A 15,072-nucleotide genomic window follows, 5' to 3' on the forward strand; every position below is an offset into this window, starting at 1 on the left:
CTTTTTGCAGGTTGATGTTGATGGCCGTTGAGATGAAACTAATTTTTATATTAGGGTTTAGGCGAAAGCAAGAGAGAAGGGGATTAGGGATAGACATTGAAAAATAGATGGAAGGGTAGTACGGGAAAATCACTTAAAAGAGTGGAAAAAATATTTGTTTGTAGGAGGGTATAATAGGTATTTCAAAGGTAGAATGGTTGGAAAAAAAAATAGGTAATTTGCTTTAATATGAAGTATAGATATAGATATAAGAGCAAAACTATTTTATGTGTAAAAGTGTTTTATACAAATGGAGAAAATTTGATAACTTACTTCAAGATTATATTCATTCAACGAAAAGGTTATTGACAAAGGTCATGAGCTCGATCTTCATTTCATGCAAATGTTAGAGGGTTTTTTCTAACATTTAGGTAAAAGATAGAATCAACCTCTTTACTTAGGTAGAGGTAAGGTCTGCTTATATTTTAACCTCTCCGTACACCGTCGTGGTATTGGGCTCAAAACCCGTGAAAAGCGGCACTGAGCAGTTTATTTTTTTTATTCGTTTAACGAAAACTTTCTAATTGCGTACTATATAAACATTTTTTATATAAAGCAACATGGTTTGGATTAGTGGTAAACACTCTGACATCTGAAGATAGAGGTTATGAGTCGATCATCATCTCATGTAAAGATTGAAGGACCTTTCATACCATTTAGGTAGAATATGAAAGCATTCTCTTTATGAGGTTCCTCATACACCGTCCAGATATTGGATCTCAAAAACCCACACCAGTTTCATTCTTTCTTTTATAAATTTTTTTGGAAAATGACCAATCATCCTAAAAATCCTCATAATATATCCACTTGTTAACACATGTAATCCACTAATTCTCTTCCATAATCTCACCCCCCTGATTTTCCATATATCACAATCTTATAAATTAGGAGGATTTTTAGGCTAACTAATTAAGATGATTGATCATTAACCTAACATTTTTATATGACTTAACCTAAAATATTTTTATAGATTCAGTTAATTAACTGGTAAACCCACTAGCCCATATATAAAATTCACTACTACGGCAGTGGAATATTCAAAATTGAAGGAAAGCAGACAAAGCTTTCGACAGTGAAAAAATGTGGTCGACGGTAACAGTAGCGGACCCGGAGGAACGAAGTCCCCTTCTTCAAAATGCCAGTGAGATAACTCCGTTTGCTTCGCCTTCGCCGGAAAATCAAGATGTCCGTTCATCTGCTACTCATCGGAAACAACGCCTCGCTTCTCTCGACGTTTTCCGTGGTCTAACTGTCGCTGTACGTATCACCCCTAATTTATAATACTATTGTGTGTGTATGTATATATGTATATGTATATGTATATTTATGTATGTATTAGTTTATAATAATATGTATTTGAAACAGTTGATGATATTGGTTGATGATGCCGGGGGAGCATTTCCTTCTATAAATCATTCTCCATGGTTCGGTGTAACGCTTGCTGATTTCGTTATGCCGTTTTTTCTTTTCGGTGTTGGTATTTCCGTTAGTCTTGTTTTTAAGGTGAGTAATAATCTCTAGGCTTAATAAAATGGGTATCAAACTTCCAAACTTGCTATATGTATGTATCCAAATTTTGATCATTGATATTGTATGTACCTGACCGTTTATTACTTGTAAAATGGTGACGTGACAACAATTTTGATTAGGTGTTATCGTGTTAACAAATTTTCCGATTATAATAACAATGAATGAAAGTTCCATACATACAATAGCAAGCTTGTAAGTTGGATACATACCGTAGAAAGACTTGAATATAATGCACACACAGCAAATTGCCTGAGAACATCTGAACATGTCTAGTTTATCTGATTGTTGACGCACACCTTCAACATATATCTTCCTTCATCTTAGCCTGTGATATTGACAGGCGTCCATTTCACCTTGTTAGACATGTTTTAGGCATGTTAATCATTATGGGGATTTTTTTGGGAATTATTGAATTTTACTTCAAAACTTTCTTTTGTGTTCTTTGAAGTTCCAAAACTTGCTATTGTATACTGCTTCATCGGTCTTTCAGTTTCTTAACGACGCTGCAGTCATATACGTTGTCACCTGATCACCACCTCATCCGTTTACATGTTATAGGAGGTCAAACACATACAAAAGGAATATTTGAAAGTTTTCTTTACATACAACGCAACATCTTTTGTTCAGTACATCCCCAAATTATTTCTTTTTCATTTTTTTGTTAGATATGTTGGTGATACATTGTCAGTTTGTGCAATGGATTTAGTATGTTAGTGATAACCACTTAGAATGACACAGTCAGATTGCCAGCCAAAATATATTTTGTTATTGATATTTGGATGCAGAAAGTTACTAGCAAACCAGCAGCCACCAAGAAAGTTGTACTCAGAACTATCAAGCTCTTTCTCTTGGGCTTGATTTTGCAAGGTATATATATATATATTTTTTTAATTCTACTTGCATTGAAAATCATGATCTAAATTGATGCTACAATTGATAATGACTAAGAAGGTTATTTTGGACTCGGTTAGGACAAAGAGCTAGTACACACGATTCAATGATCTAAACTGTTTGTGATAAGGGAACAACCACATGTTACATTACTTTTGAGTTTGATATGTTTTCACTTTTCAACATTATTGGTAATTGTTAGACTTTGAATGCACTGAGGTCATCAGACTCTTACTTCATATTTACACATATAACGATTTGAATGTATAATACATTGCTTGTATGTCTGACTAGGTGGATACTTTCATGGACGTGACAATCTAACTTTTGGAGTTGATATTCACCAGATACGATGGATGGGTGTGCTACAGGTATGTCCTAACCACGTAAGTTTTTAAACCAATAATCTGAATGCACTCTCAAGAAAGTGATGTTACGATATTGTGAAAAAGATGATTGACGGTTTTATGATGAAAAGGAATTGATAATCTGATGTCATGCCTGAATGTGAAGAATCTGTTGATTATTTTTTTATAGACTTGTGTAGTTGTTTTTTTTTGGGGGGGTGGGGGGGGGGGGGTGGTGGTATGATATACAGTAGCATTTAGATGAAATAATTCTTTCAGTTTTTGAAAGTAAACCAATACCACTAGTGTATCTGTACCGAGTATTATTGCCTCAATGCTCCGAATACCACCAAAATCACACTTTTTAATTCATGATATACAGAGGATTTCAATTGGATATTTGTTGGCTTCAATAACTGAGATCTGGTGTATTAACAAGAATGAAGTCAATTCAGCCATTGCATTTGGAAAGAAATACTACATTCAGTGGTAAATAGAAATTTCGTTTGTTATGCCAATAATGCCAAAATAGTGCATTTTACATTTGTGAAGTTAATAGAGAATACTTGTTCTTTCTGTTTCTGTACAGTTAATATAAGTTTGAATTTGGGACATTGTGTTCCTTCCAACCAATTATTGTTTTATCAGTTTAGTGAACGATATTCCACAACCATTCTGGGTCATTTAAACTTACTGTTAATATGTAAATATCAAGATATGACATGGGTCTGTTCTCAACATTGACCAATCTAAGGTTTCTTATAATTGGTAGAATTTGGTAAACACTTGCTATTCTGATATGTTACTTATTTTCTTATTTTCCAGGGTGGCTGTTCTTGTAGTAGGTATAATATACATGTCTTTGCTGTATGGTCTTTACGTTCCAGACTGGGGATTCGAAGTACCAAACGAGAACTTTTCTGTATTAGTACCAAACCTTGGGAAGGAGACTCAAATTGTAAGTGTTAATACTGTTATCAAGACCTTCAAAGCTCGTTGCTTTATTATAATACTTGCCATAGGTATACTGTGGAGTCAGGGGTAGTCTAGAGCCTCCATGCAATGCAGTTGGCCTGATTGATCGACTTCTCCTTGGTGAAAGTCATCTATATCAACGTCCTGTATACAAGAGAACAGAGGTCCTTCCCTCAATGCCATACTGTTGTTTACTCCAGATGTTATAGTTCATTATTTCTTGTGCGGATGACTTGTCATCTGGTGCTTATAGGAATGCAGTATTAATTCTCCAGATTATGGACCCCTTCCACCAAATGCCCCTTCTTGGTGTCTTGCTCCATTTGATCCAGAAGGCCTTCTAAGGTTGGTTTACTTAGAGGCGGCAAGATGGGTAACTTGGGTAACGGGCGAAACTGGTCCGGGTTGAAATATGTCATCTTCAATATGGGTCAAAAACTCAAAACGGCTCTGGCCGGGTTTTCCCACTGGGACTTCTTTTACCTTTCAAAAAAAAAAAAAATTCTATAATGAATGTGTCCAAACGACTCTAGATACAGCAGCATCAAAACACTAATTTTAACCGTGGTAATGATTTTGGGATGTGTGTGCGTGTGTATTTGGAATAAATTGTGGGTGACTTTCGACCAATTCATTCAAAAGTATTTGGATCAAAATTACCGCCTTTGTTTTATTTGATTCAATAAATTAACAGTTAGAAATTTTTTCTGCTTCTTATCTTATCCGATTTAAGGCAATGTGCTATGCTCCTATAACTTATGTGGAAATGGTGGTTATATATTTTTTCGTTAAAATATCAATTATGTCGTTTTTGAATTAATCACTTGTATTTCTGTATTTCAGCTCATTAATGGCTGCAATTACATGTTTCTTGGGGTTGCAGTATGGACATGTTATGGTGCATTATAAGGTATGGTGCTTCTTTTTACTTCCGCTGCACTTTATCCAGATATGAATTGCTTTGGTATTTGGTTTTATCATGATCCTTTGAAGTTTAATCTTATTGCAGGGTCATATGCAGAGGATTATTATTTGGTTAGTTTGTTCTTCTTCTCTGCTTTTATTGGGATATGTTTTAGTGGTCATAGGTATATTTTCTTTCCTTAATATTCTTTTATGCAAATATGCAATTTACACTACACGTTCAGCTAATTATAATTACATTCTGCGTGATATGTTCCAGGCATTCCTTTATCCAAACCATTATATACATTGAGTTACATGTGCATCACAACAGGAACTTCAGGCATTCTCTTGATAGCCATATATTACACAGTGAGTCTGTTAGTATATTATATACCCTTAGGCCTTAGCTACATTTTGAAGATTAATGTGCTTATTTCCACATATATGTACAGGTTGATGTCATACATATCAGAAAACCGACAATGCTGTTTGAATGGATGGGTATGAATGCTCTCATTGTTTATGCTTTAGCTGCTTGTGACATCTTTCCAGCAGCTTTGCAAGGTTTCTATTGGCGTTCACCTGAAAACAACCTGGTAATTCCCTTCCAATTTTGTTTTCCTCTCTTTTATCATGCACATATGGAAAGCAACACCGTACTTCCAACCTAATATTTACAAAGAATGTAAAAAAAATTTATTTGGGATAATCGTGTCACACCCCACCTTAGGCGGAATCGTAGGATATGACGAAAAGACATAGCATAGCACATGGAATTTATAATAGAGTCATACTAAATGAAATCCAAATAAATGTATTTCCCACAAGCGGAATAAGTCTAGGCAACACGCCCCAAATAGCAAAAGATGAAACAAATAGCAAATAGAGTTCAATGTTCAAATGCAACTAGGAGTCCATGAAGGATCTCTTTATTAGTCTTCCTAAATTCTTTATGCTCAGTCTCCTTAAGCATTGTTACTACCTGAAAATGAATGCTCGAAAATGTCAACATAATGTTGGTGAGTTCGTAGGTTTAAAGGAATACATATGAATTTGCTGTGCATGATATAAGTAGTTTGGACAATAGTGTAAATATAAACATGTAGTAGCATGTATGCATACCAAATACTCAATGTCATCATAGCTTTCCAACAACACAAACTCATCACTGCTTGCCAACAACTCAATCACATCACTGTTTGCCAACAACTCAATCACATCACTGTTTGCCAATAACTCAATCACACATTGCCTACCAACAACTCAATCACACATTGTTTACCAACAAACTACCAGCTGAAGTATAATAGTTGGCTAATTGTTATCACTGTTATCCATTGTAATCAATAGTCTTCAATAGATATCCACAGACATCTATTGCATCATTGTAATCAATTGTCTTCAATAGACATCGATAGACATCTATTGCATCATTGTAATCAACACAAGCCAAGCTAACATACATATTTCATAATTACACGTATTTGTCCAATAAAACAAACTAGTTTTGGCACAGCTAGTAAAAGAAATAAAAAGTGTTTTGAGCATCATTTCCCCCCAAAGAAATAATATAAAAAGGGGCCACGAAACTCACCTCAATAAGCAAACAGTTGTGCAAAGTCTAAAAGGTCACTAGAATCTACACAACATATACATGTACAAGTTACAATTATGGTCATGGTCAATAACCGTCCATTATAACCCGTATTCGATGGAAATACAAATATGGCTACTTCAAAGTTTTCATAAAATGATTTGTCATATTTTATTAAGTTACAAGTCATATAACTTAATATAGAGTATTTGTCTTGATGATTTATGATTAAATTCTGCAAACTCATATTCACTGGAATTTTTGGTAACTTTATCTATTTTTATTCTGGATGAAACTAGCTAACCAAGATCCCAAATTTTTACCACTGTAACTTCAGAGTGTTAGATACTTACATGAATTTTTATAGAATTTATTTTGTACTTTAACTATTTTTAAAAATTCGATAATTACAGACTAGTCAGAAAAGTCTTGTTTGCGCACAGAAAAGTTTTATAAAAGTTAAAACCTTCAAAGCTTCAAAAAAATCCATTATTTTTGCTATCAACGTGTTCCTGGAAAAGCAAAAGCTTCCCGTTCTTAAAATTGACCAAGATATGACTATTTGAAGTCGACCTAAATCTGTTCTGAAAACCCAGCTTTGAGCAGTTTTGTTATAAAATTCGTTTGACAAACTTAAACTTCATATTTTGACACGAAAACAATTCCAACAAAAAGTACACTTCCTGAACTTAAATTTAGACACCAAAAACGTGACTTAACCATCTTCCATGACCAAGATACGACCTTTCAAAGTTAACTAACTGAATCTGTCCAGATTCTAAAATAACTCACACTTACTGATTTAAAGACTACAATAATTAAATATTTATCAAGACTTTCCGATCTTACCAACACTTATTTAAATTTGTTTTTATGATGTCCATGACTTTATAATTAGATTTCTTATATTATATTAATTACTACACTACAATTAATACGTAAACTTTTAAGATTAATGTGATCTATACTTCAAGCTTTTGATTTAACCTTAAAAAGTCTTTTATTAATTCTTGTAAATTTTGCCATAATATATATCCATCAAATAGGTTACTTATAACAAAAAGATCAATAAATATAATGATATATTTATATATATGAAAAGAAAAGATAAGTAATTTACCCCAACATTGATGATAACTCCTTAGATATCTTAACAAAATAAAATATAATTCTATAAGAATTTTAGCAATAATTTTTATATAAAAGATCTTTAAAATAAGAATGAAAATTATTTAAACTCACCAAAGATATCTTTGACAAAGTGACGATTGAAAAATTGATTTTGTGATGGTGATGTTTTTTGTATTCGACAGCAGCAAAGCACAGAAGTTATGCTTTAGATTTTTGTTTTGATCATTAATGATGAATATATATTTTATAAGTGTTGAGATAAATGCTGGAGTTAGTTTATGATTAAACTCAATACATCATAAGGATTCTCATAGGATTAAAATTCCTTGCTCACCGTAAATTGCCATGCTAGAAAGTTGGTATTGCTTAATGACTCACTTGCTTACTTTGATAAAGTATCTAGTATAATTAGTATTATTATCCTTGTTGGCCGAACTAACCAGGAGGGGCTTTTTGTTGTATAACCTTAGATAAGATTTAGTTTTCATGTTGTAGTTTAATATTTATTATGATTATAATTATTAATTCACTATGTATAATTATTGAAATTTATGATTATAGACTTTAAGCCACCATTAAATAGTGTATGGAGATTTATCAATATCTAGAAATGTATATGAAATATAACTATAGGTCTAGATATTAACGGGTATAATTATAACCGTTTGAGCTTAGGAAGATAGAGTTACTAAATCCTAAACTATTGGATTCCAAGTAATAAAAGTCACATATTGGAAAGTCACATATTGGAATGATCACAACATCTCTACGCTTGTTATACTATATAGGCACATCATAGTTGTTAAAGGTGAAAGCGAACTCAAAGCGCAATGACCCCAAATGGGGCCTAGGCAAGAGGCGCAAAAAAAGCGCGGGCTTGGGAAAAAAAAACGTAGAAGAGTATATAAATTTTCAGTGTCTCTAACAAATGATAATGAAGAAAGTTTCAGCTAAGAAAGTATATAAAATAGCAGTAGAGTCTTATAATAATATCCCTACAATATGAAGTATAGTATGATGAATGATGATATTGATGATAATGATATATACCAAGTGATTTTTGGAACAAAGATTCTATCATGATATCCCCATAATATAGGTAATTTTTTATGTGGAACAAAGGGTTTATTTATATGGAAAAGTGTAGACGGGGGCTTCAGGCCTTGGGCCTAGGGTTTCAGGCGTTAAGGTTGGGCCTTGCCTCCCTTTTGCGCCTAGGCGCAACGGGCGCTCACCTTTGACAACTATGAGGCACATTGACTAGTCAAGAAATTGGAAATTCAAGTTAGAGACTATTATAAACTATCGGTTTTGGTGACGGGTGTCACAAATCGTGCAAGTTAAATGTCTAAATTGGAATGATCACAACATCTCTACGCTTGTTATACTATATAGGCATATTGACTAGTCAAGAAATTGGAAATTCAAGTTAGAGACTATTATAAACTATCGGTTTTGGTGACGGGTGTCACAAATCGTGCAAGTCAAATGTCTAATTTCAGAGTATATACAACATTCGTTACAGGTAAATGCTACAGAGTCGCTTTTTGAGGCCACACTTCAATCTGAGAAATGGGGTAAGTTGGTTTTTGTTTTTTTGGAAATAATATTTTGGGGTCTTGTCGCAGGATTCCTCCATATGAAAGGGATTTACATAAAAATGTAAAAGTTTCCCAGAATCCTATCCCTTGTAATTAGTGACTTAAAAATGTAAAAGTTTTCCTCTTTCAATATAAATGTTATTAGCTTTATCTTGGTTAGTTTGTAAACATTACATGTTGATTATACGTGATGCAGCTTATATAGTCTTGATGACACATTTTCTTGTTATATACAATTTTGTGTAGATAAACGTCATAAAACAAACTTAAGCTATAGCATCTCCAATGGTAGTATTAAAATCTGGTTTAACATGAAGAGGTCCCAAAAATTTTATACGATAGTGAAGAACCTTCCAATGCTTATATAGTTATATGGCTTGCAAAGGTTTACAATCTTGAATACATCTTGTCCTTTTCTTTCTAACTAAACCTGAAATATTTATGTGTCACTGGGCATACACTTAGCTTAATGTAATCTGTCTGGTAAAGATATAAATCTAAATCGTCAACTCATAAATGGTAAACGGGCAAGGTTCTCTTTTGATAGAGCAAGTTTTTGATTCAGATGTATGGTGGGTATTCTTGTAACCGAATTTTGAATCCCTTCAAACATGAGATCTTTCGGATATCATGAACTCAAACCAAATATTATTTGTTCGATTGTTGTACGATGATGACTTGACCATTTGAGTTTGACATCTTTTCTATATTGCGAGTCATGTTAAGGTGAAAACTTCTGATATGGTTTGAGTTGGTCGCCCTTCGGTCACCACCTCTTAAAATGGTTACCATGATCGGAACAAAGAATGAATAAATCTATAGATTTTAACTACTGAAAACAAAACAAGTTAATTGTGAACATCCAGTATATCTTACACATTTATGTTACAATTTGCTTTGCTCCAATTTTGTAAGAAGATGAACATCTTTAGCACTCTATAATATTTGGTCATGTTAATGTAATACGGTAATACAGGTACATGAGCAGTAAAAAGTAAAAGAAAAGCAAATGCAAATGGGCTTTGTACGAGTAAAAAACTAAAATAGGCCCAAACCGAAGAAAAGGAAAAACATACGACAGGATTTCATTAGTAGTTGCAGGCCCTAAACAATAACATAAGAGACAAGTGACATGTGTTGGTAAATCATGTCGATAAGATCTTGTGAAATGTTTTTGTGTTCTCCTAAAAGGACCCAATTCCCTACTTACTATTATTATTCCAATTCCAATATATCTAAAAACAATTCCATCTAAACAAATCTTCTCTTTTGTTGTTATTCAGTTGTAATTTAAATTCATTTCCAAAAAATTGCTGGGGAATTTATGTTGCCAAAATGACAGTATCGGAGAACAACGTAACAACAACTTCAGAAACAGAATCATTATGTGCTAATAATAATAATAATAACAACAATAGTGTGTCTGTATCGTCGTCATCAACGACATCTGTATCTATGACGGTTTCACCATCAACAACAACAACAACAGGAGCGTCTCCAAGTGGGAAAAGAAATAGAGATCCTGAAGATGAGATTTATGTTGATAATCTTCACTCTCATAAACGTTATCTCAGCGAGGTAAAAAAAAAGGGGGGGGGGTATTATGTAAATTCCGTGCGGTTAAAATATATTTATATGGATTGTTGTTTTATCAACGATAACTGTTGGGTAATTGATATTGATATGGTTATTATATGTGAAATTGGTGAATCTTTATTGTTTGTCTATTTAGGTAAAAATAAAAGACAGCTATCAAATTTGTAGTTAACAAAGACTACCAATTTTTGACAATGCAAGATATAGAAAATTTAATAATTGCAACGTTTCTGGTTTGTCATGTGAGAAATTGGACATGTTTGCCTTTTTGGGAAACTTATTCTACATAGCCTATGTTGTTGAAATTGGCATTGTAGGGTAACATACTTTGTGCATCTAAAACCATCATCAAAGTTCGCCTAGTGGTCGGTTCCTGAGGTTTGGGTTCTATTCTAGCCTACTACTTACACAAACCGTAAACATCTTGGGTTGGCAGGGAAATGGTCACCGGGATACCCTGGTTAGGCCATATATATATATATATATATAAGGAAAAGTTATTTTGAGTCTAGTCTTAATTTGAGTCCAAAAGGTCCATTGATTTTTTTCCCTCTCCTCAAATCCCAACCACCTCCTCCCACCACCACCATCATCTCAGACCACCACCATGATCCTCCGTCGACGGCGACCACCGCCACCACGACTTACACATGTGTAAGTTACATGGACCCTTTTTGGACTCAAATTAAACTGGACTCAAAATAACCTACCCCTATCTCTCTCTCTCTATATATATATATATGTATATATATGTATATATATATATATGTATATATATATATGATTTAAAGGCTCACACTCCCCCGGTCACCTTAACGGGAAGAATTACCTTCGTTTATATATAGTGCATCTACTCAACTTGGGTAACATATATATGATTTAAAGGCTCACACTCCTCCGATCACCTAAACGGGAAAAACCACCTTCGTTTATACATTGTGCATCTACTCAACTTAGGTAAGATAATTAATTTTCCTTTTAATTTTGGGAATATGTTACCCTGATTGAATATTCTAGGGTAGTATATTTCTGAAGTTAGAAAAAGAAGAAACATGTTACAAAAATTAACAGATGCGCTTTGACTAAAGGGAATGGGGCGGTACATGGAGGCATCCTTGGTTTTGGTAGCTGCGGGTTGCTATTAACACCACCCCCTATAGGCGTCTTGGAGGGTGTTTTGCTTTTAGGCGTCTTATCCAAGCCGTTTGAGGGGCTCTCTCTTTCTCCATACTTTTTCAACTTTTAATACGTCCAACCAATTATACGTTGCCACATGTCACAAGTCCCTTCACCCATGAAAGCTTTTCCACTCCCCTATTTTGGGATAGCATCTTGGGGTATGACATGGCGCCACATGGTACAAGTCCCCCTCTCCCAAGATGCGCTACCCCTCTTAGCCTTGGATAAGAATCCTCTAAAGTTATACCAACTTTATAAGTAAAGTTTAGAATTATAACGTTTAGATTAAAATCAAAGGTCAAAATACAAACTTGATTTTTGAATCTTAACCCTTGATTTCAGTCTAAAGGTTGTCCAACTTTACCTCTAAAGTTGATACAATATCAACTTTAGAGGATGAGGATCCCTATCCCTTAGCCTTAGTATGTTACCCAAAATGCAAAGGAAACCAATTGCTGAGATGAATCTAAATTTTCCATGATTAGAGTTTATTTTCCAAATATTCATAGCTTTAATGCAACTGTATATCCAAGTACTATATTTGAAGAGATTACTCGTCGTACGGTTACTCAACTGTTATGAACTTTTATCATGTTACACAAAGTGATTTTGATTATGATTAGCTAAAAGGATGAGGCAACTGCATCTTGGACAAACTAACAAACATATGTGGGACATTGTAGATAATGGCATCTAGCTTGAATGGACTCTCAGTCGGAGACCCCCTTCCTGAAAATCTCATGGATTCTCCCGCAAGGTCTGACAGCATGTTTTATCTAAGGTAACTACCTCTTTTCTTACTAATTTAAGTATCTTACTATCTTTTGTAGACTTGTAGTATATTATATGGCTTTATGTTGCCAATTAAATTAAAATGTATGATAACCTCGATGTGAGCCTTTCCGAAGGATATTGTGCAAAAGTTGTCTGTTTATTTTTATCCCCCGACTTAAGATTCCTTTTTGTTCATGCTAGTTTTGTCATCCATTTTTTTTGGCTTTGTTGTGAAGATTGTGATTATTGTGTGGATTTGCTCCTTAAGTTCTGATTGTTATAGTCTTTTCATGAATCTGCATCATTTATTTGCTAATTAACGTGAGAAGTGTCACTATTTTTTCTAACTTTTACTCTTTTCAATCACGTGGGGAGACTGATGAATAGATCAGAAGTTTAATTATAAAATCTACTAATAATTGAGGAAATAGGGTATTTTTGTCTGATGTATCCATTCGATTAGGTAGGGTTAATTCGCCGATTTTCAGTTTCTTGTTTCTTAATGGTATTATGATTACCAGGGACGAATTGTCATCGCAGTATTCACCAATGTCAGAAGATCTAGATGAATGTAGATATTATGAAAGCAATGCATGCTCGCCATCCCATCCCGATAGCCAACCAACTAGCCCTGTTTCTCCATACAGGTTCCAGAGACTTGCTGCCTGTATATTCTCGCCTGGACCACCCTCCTACCCTGGTGCACCACCTCTGACCCCTTCACAAGCACGTCAACGTGGTTCTGAACCAGAGGGGCGTTTCCCATCATCACCTAGTGACATATGCCACTCAGCTGATTTGAGGAGAGCTGCATTGATGCGGTCTGTGCAAATGAGAACCCAGCCTATGGGCTCATCATCTCAGTTTGATGCAACGTCCAGTCCAATGCAAGAGGTAGTACAACCATGCTTGTTCATCAAGTCTTTAGTTCAAGAGATTGACAATGAGTGTCCAGTGCATGAAAAATCTTGCAGGATATTGAGCATGGATATAAAAGGAAATGATGAGGCCACCGATTAGTATATCTTGTATTTCTTTCCCTTTTGGGTTAACCATACAATTTCTTGCTTTAACAAGCGTTTTCCCTTTTTTTTAATCAAGGAAACGTTGCTAATCAGAAATGATCAAACAAAATACCATTTTCTACAAGTTTTCGGACTTTTTAACAAAAGGTTTTGGGAAACAGACATTGGTTACTCGTAGTTACATGGAAAACACATTCGTATAAGATGTCAAGCTCTGTACGAGCTATATGTAGATAGACAGATAGTGTTTTAAGGCGAATGCATTGATATGGTTGGAATTTGGAAATTACGCTCCATTTATTGCTCTGAACCTAACTTGGAGCCGAATTGGATACCTCAATGGGCTAACTACAGTAAAGTGGTAACCTGTTATTTGGTTGAATTAAGAGGGTTTGTTTTAATACCAAACAGCGCTAAACTGCTCCATCAAACTATTGACAGTTTACACTTTTAGCACAAAATACAACTAGCATGTAACATATACGGAGTATTAAACTTTTCCATCACTCTTAGAAAATCAAAGAGTTTTCATTGTGATTATGTTATGAAGTTTTAATTTATAAAAGATAAGTTTCTTTCTCATTTCCTAGTTCCTTGCTCTTTGTAATCTCTCGTTCTCTCATCTCTTGCAAATGCATATATTGTTTATAGAGTTATGTTGACTCTTTATGTCAGTGTTATTACACTCAAAAGAAGTTTTTTCTAAACTATTACTCATAAGAAGTTATTTACTATTTATAATATCACAAAAAAAAAAACATAAAATTAAATGAGTTAATTGTCAATTGAAACATGCAAATCCAAAACCAGGGTAAAAGACTTGGTTTTTGTTACAGACTTTGCTTCAAAATCAATTCTTCTTAGGATCATAAAAAAGTTGTCGGTTAATAAAAGCTCTAATTATAAACTACCAAAAAACTCTATCGACAGGCTAATTTTGTCAAAAAAAATTCAAAATTTAAACGAATAAAGTACGTAACATTATATCATTTGGAAGCTTTTTATATTTTCTCCTCAATTAACTTTTTTTTTAATTTTCATTTTTAAAAGCAGAAACATGAAAAAACAAAAATAAAGCTGTTATCGGAGAAACCTAGACAATTCCACGTGACATCCAGATTATTATTATAAAAATTGAAACTTAAAAATTTCACTAAAAAGGTCCAAGAAAGTTGGCAAAAATTGCAACGTGTACAAATAGCGTTACGTTTATGGATAGAAACGGAAAACAAATACGGAGTACCAACATACGTTACACGTCATTTCCGACACACCCCAACCGTGGTTCAGCTATACAGATATGACGTGGCATATACGGCCTGTAAACTGGACCCCTTCTCTAGTATTCTTACACGCGCTTTCATTTCAGATTAGAGCTCTACACGACTTCGCATACGCCTGTGACTCATACCAACTTTCAATAACTATCCTAAACTTCTAAACAACTCTGTCCATACTCCTTTGTTTTAAGCTTCTTCTACTCT

General features: G+C 34.1%; 2 protein-coding genes across 4 annotated transcripts; both read left to right on the forward strand.

The window, feature by feature from the left end:
* The first annotated feature begins 1,083 nt into the window (after positions 1-1,083).
* LOC122592907 (heparan-alpha-glucosaminide N-acetyltransferase) lies at positions 1,084-9,164 on the forward strand. 3 transcript variants are annotated; one of them, XM_043765236.1, is made up of 13 exons: positions 1,084-1,296; positions 1,405-1,542; positions 2,355-2,436; positions 2,755-2,846; positions 3,190-3,296; positions 3,633-3,765; positions 3,830-3,946; positions 4,036-4,127; positions 4,626-4,692; positions 4,792-4,870; positions 4,966-5,057; positions 5,141-5,284; positions 8,939-9,164. In XM_043765236.1, exons 1-13 carry the CDS (start codon positions 1,120-1,122, stop codon positions 9,077-9,079), a joined length of 1,461 nt encoding a protein of 486 aa, XP_043621171.1. In that variant the 5' UTR covers positions 1,084-1,119; the 3' UTR covers positions 9,080-9,164. The 3 variants fall into 3 exon arrangements, with proteins under 3 accessions (XP_043621171.1, XP_043621172.1, XP_043621173.1); XM_043765237.1 differs by having other exon boundaries at positions 2,755-2,831; XM_043765238.1 differs by lacking the exon at positions 8,939-9,164 and having other exon boundaries at positions 4,792-4,817; positions 5,141-5,232.
* Positions 9,165-10,185: 1,021 nt separating this feature from the next.
* Positions 10,186-13,659, forward strand: LOC122593286 (putative protein TPRXL). The gene is made up of 3 exons (XM_043765677.1): positions 10,186-10,592; positions 12,473-12,570; positions 13,085-13,659. The coding sequence occupies exons 1-3, from the start codon at positions 10,350-10,352 to the stop codon at positions 13,581-13,583; spliced, it is 840 nt and encodes a 279-aa protein (XP_043621612.1). The 5' UTR covers positions 10,186-10,349; the 3' UTR covers positions 13,584-13,659.
* Positions 13,660-15,072: the final 1,413 nt, after the last annotated feature.

Source organism: Erigeron canadensis, chromosome 3 (assembly GCF_010389155.1).
Source record: "Erigeron canadensis isolate Cc75 chromosome 3, C_canadensis_v1, whole genome shotgun sequence".
NCBI lineage: Eukaryota > Viridiplantae > Streptophyta > Magnoliopsida > Asterales > Asteraceae > Erigeron > Erigeron canadensis.

Bases quoted from the DNA above. Each gene is read 5' to 3' on its own strand.
- LOC122592907 (XM_043765236.1), top strand. From the start codon at position 1,120: ATGTGGTCGACGGTAACAGTAGCGGACCCGGAGGAACGAAGTCCCCTT. The intron at 1,297-1,404 runs GTACGTATCACC...TATTTGAAACAG, and splicing joins TCCGTGGTCTAACTGTCGCT to TTGATGATATTGGTTGATGA. The intron at 5,285-8,938 runs GTAATTCCCTTC...CATTCGTTACAG, and splicing joins GTTCACCTGAAAACAACCTG to GTAAATGCTACAGAGTCGCT.
- LOC122593286 (XM_043765677.1), top strand. From the start codon at position 10,350: ATGACAGTATCGGAGAACAACGTAACAACAACTTCAGAAACAGAATCA. The intron at 10,593-12,472 runs GTAAAAAAAAAG...GGGACATTGTAG, and splicing joins ATAAACGTTATCTCAGCGAG to ATAATGGCATCTAGCTTGAA. The intron at 12,571-13,084 runs GTAACTACCTCT...TATGATTACCAG, and splicing joins GACAGCATGTTTTATCTAAG to GGACGAATTGTCATCGCAGT.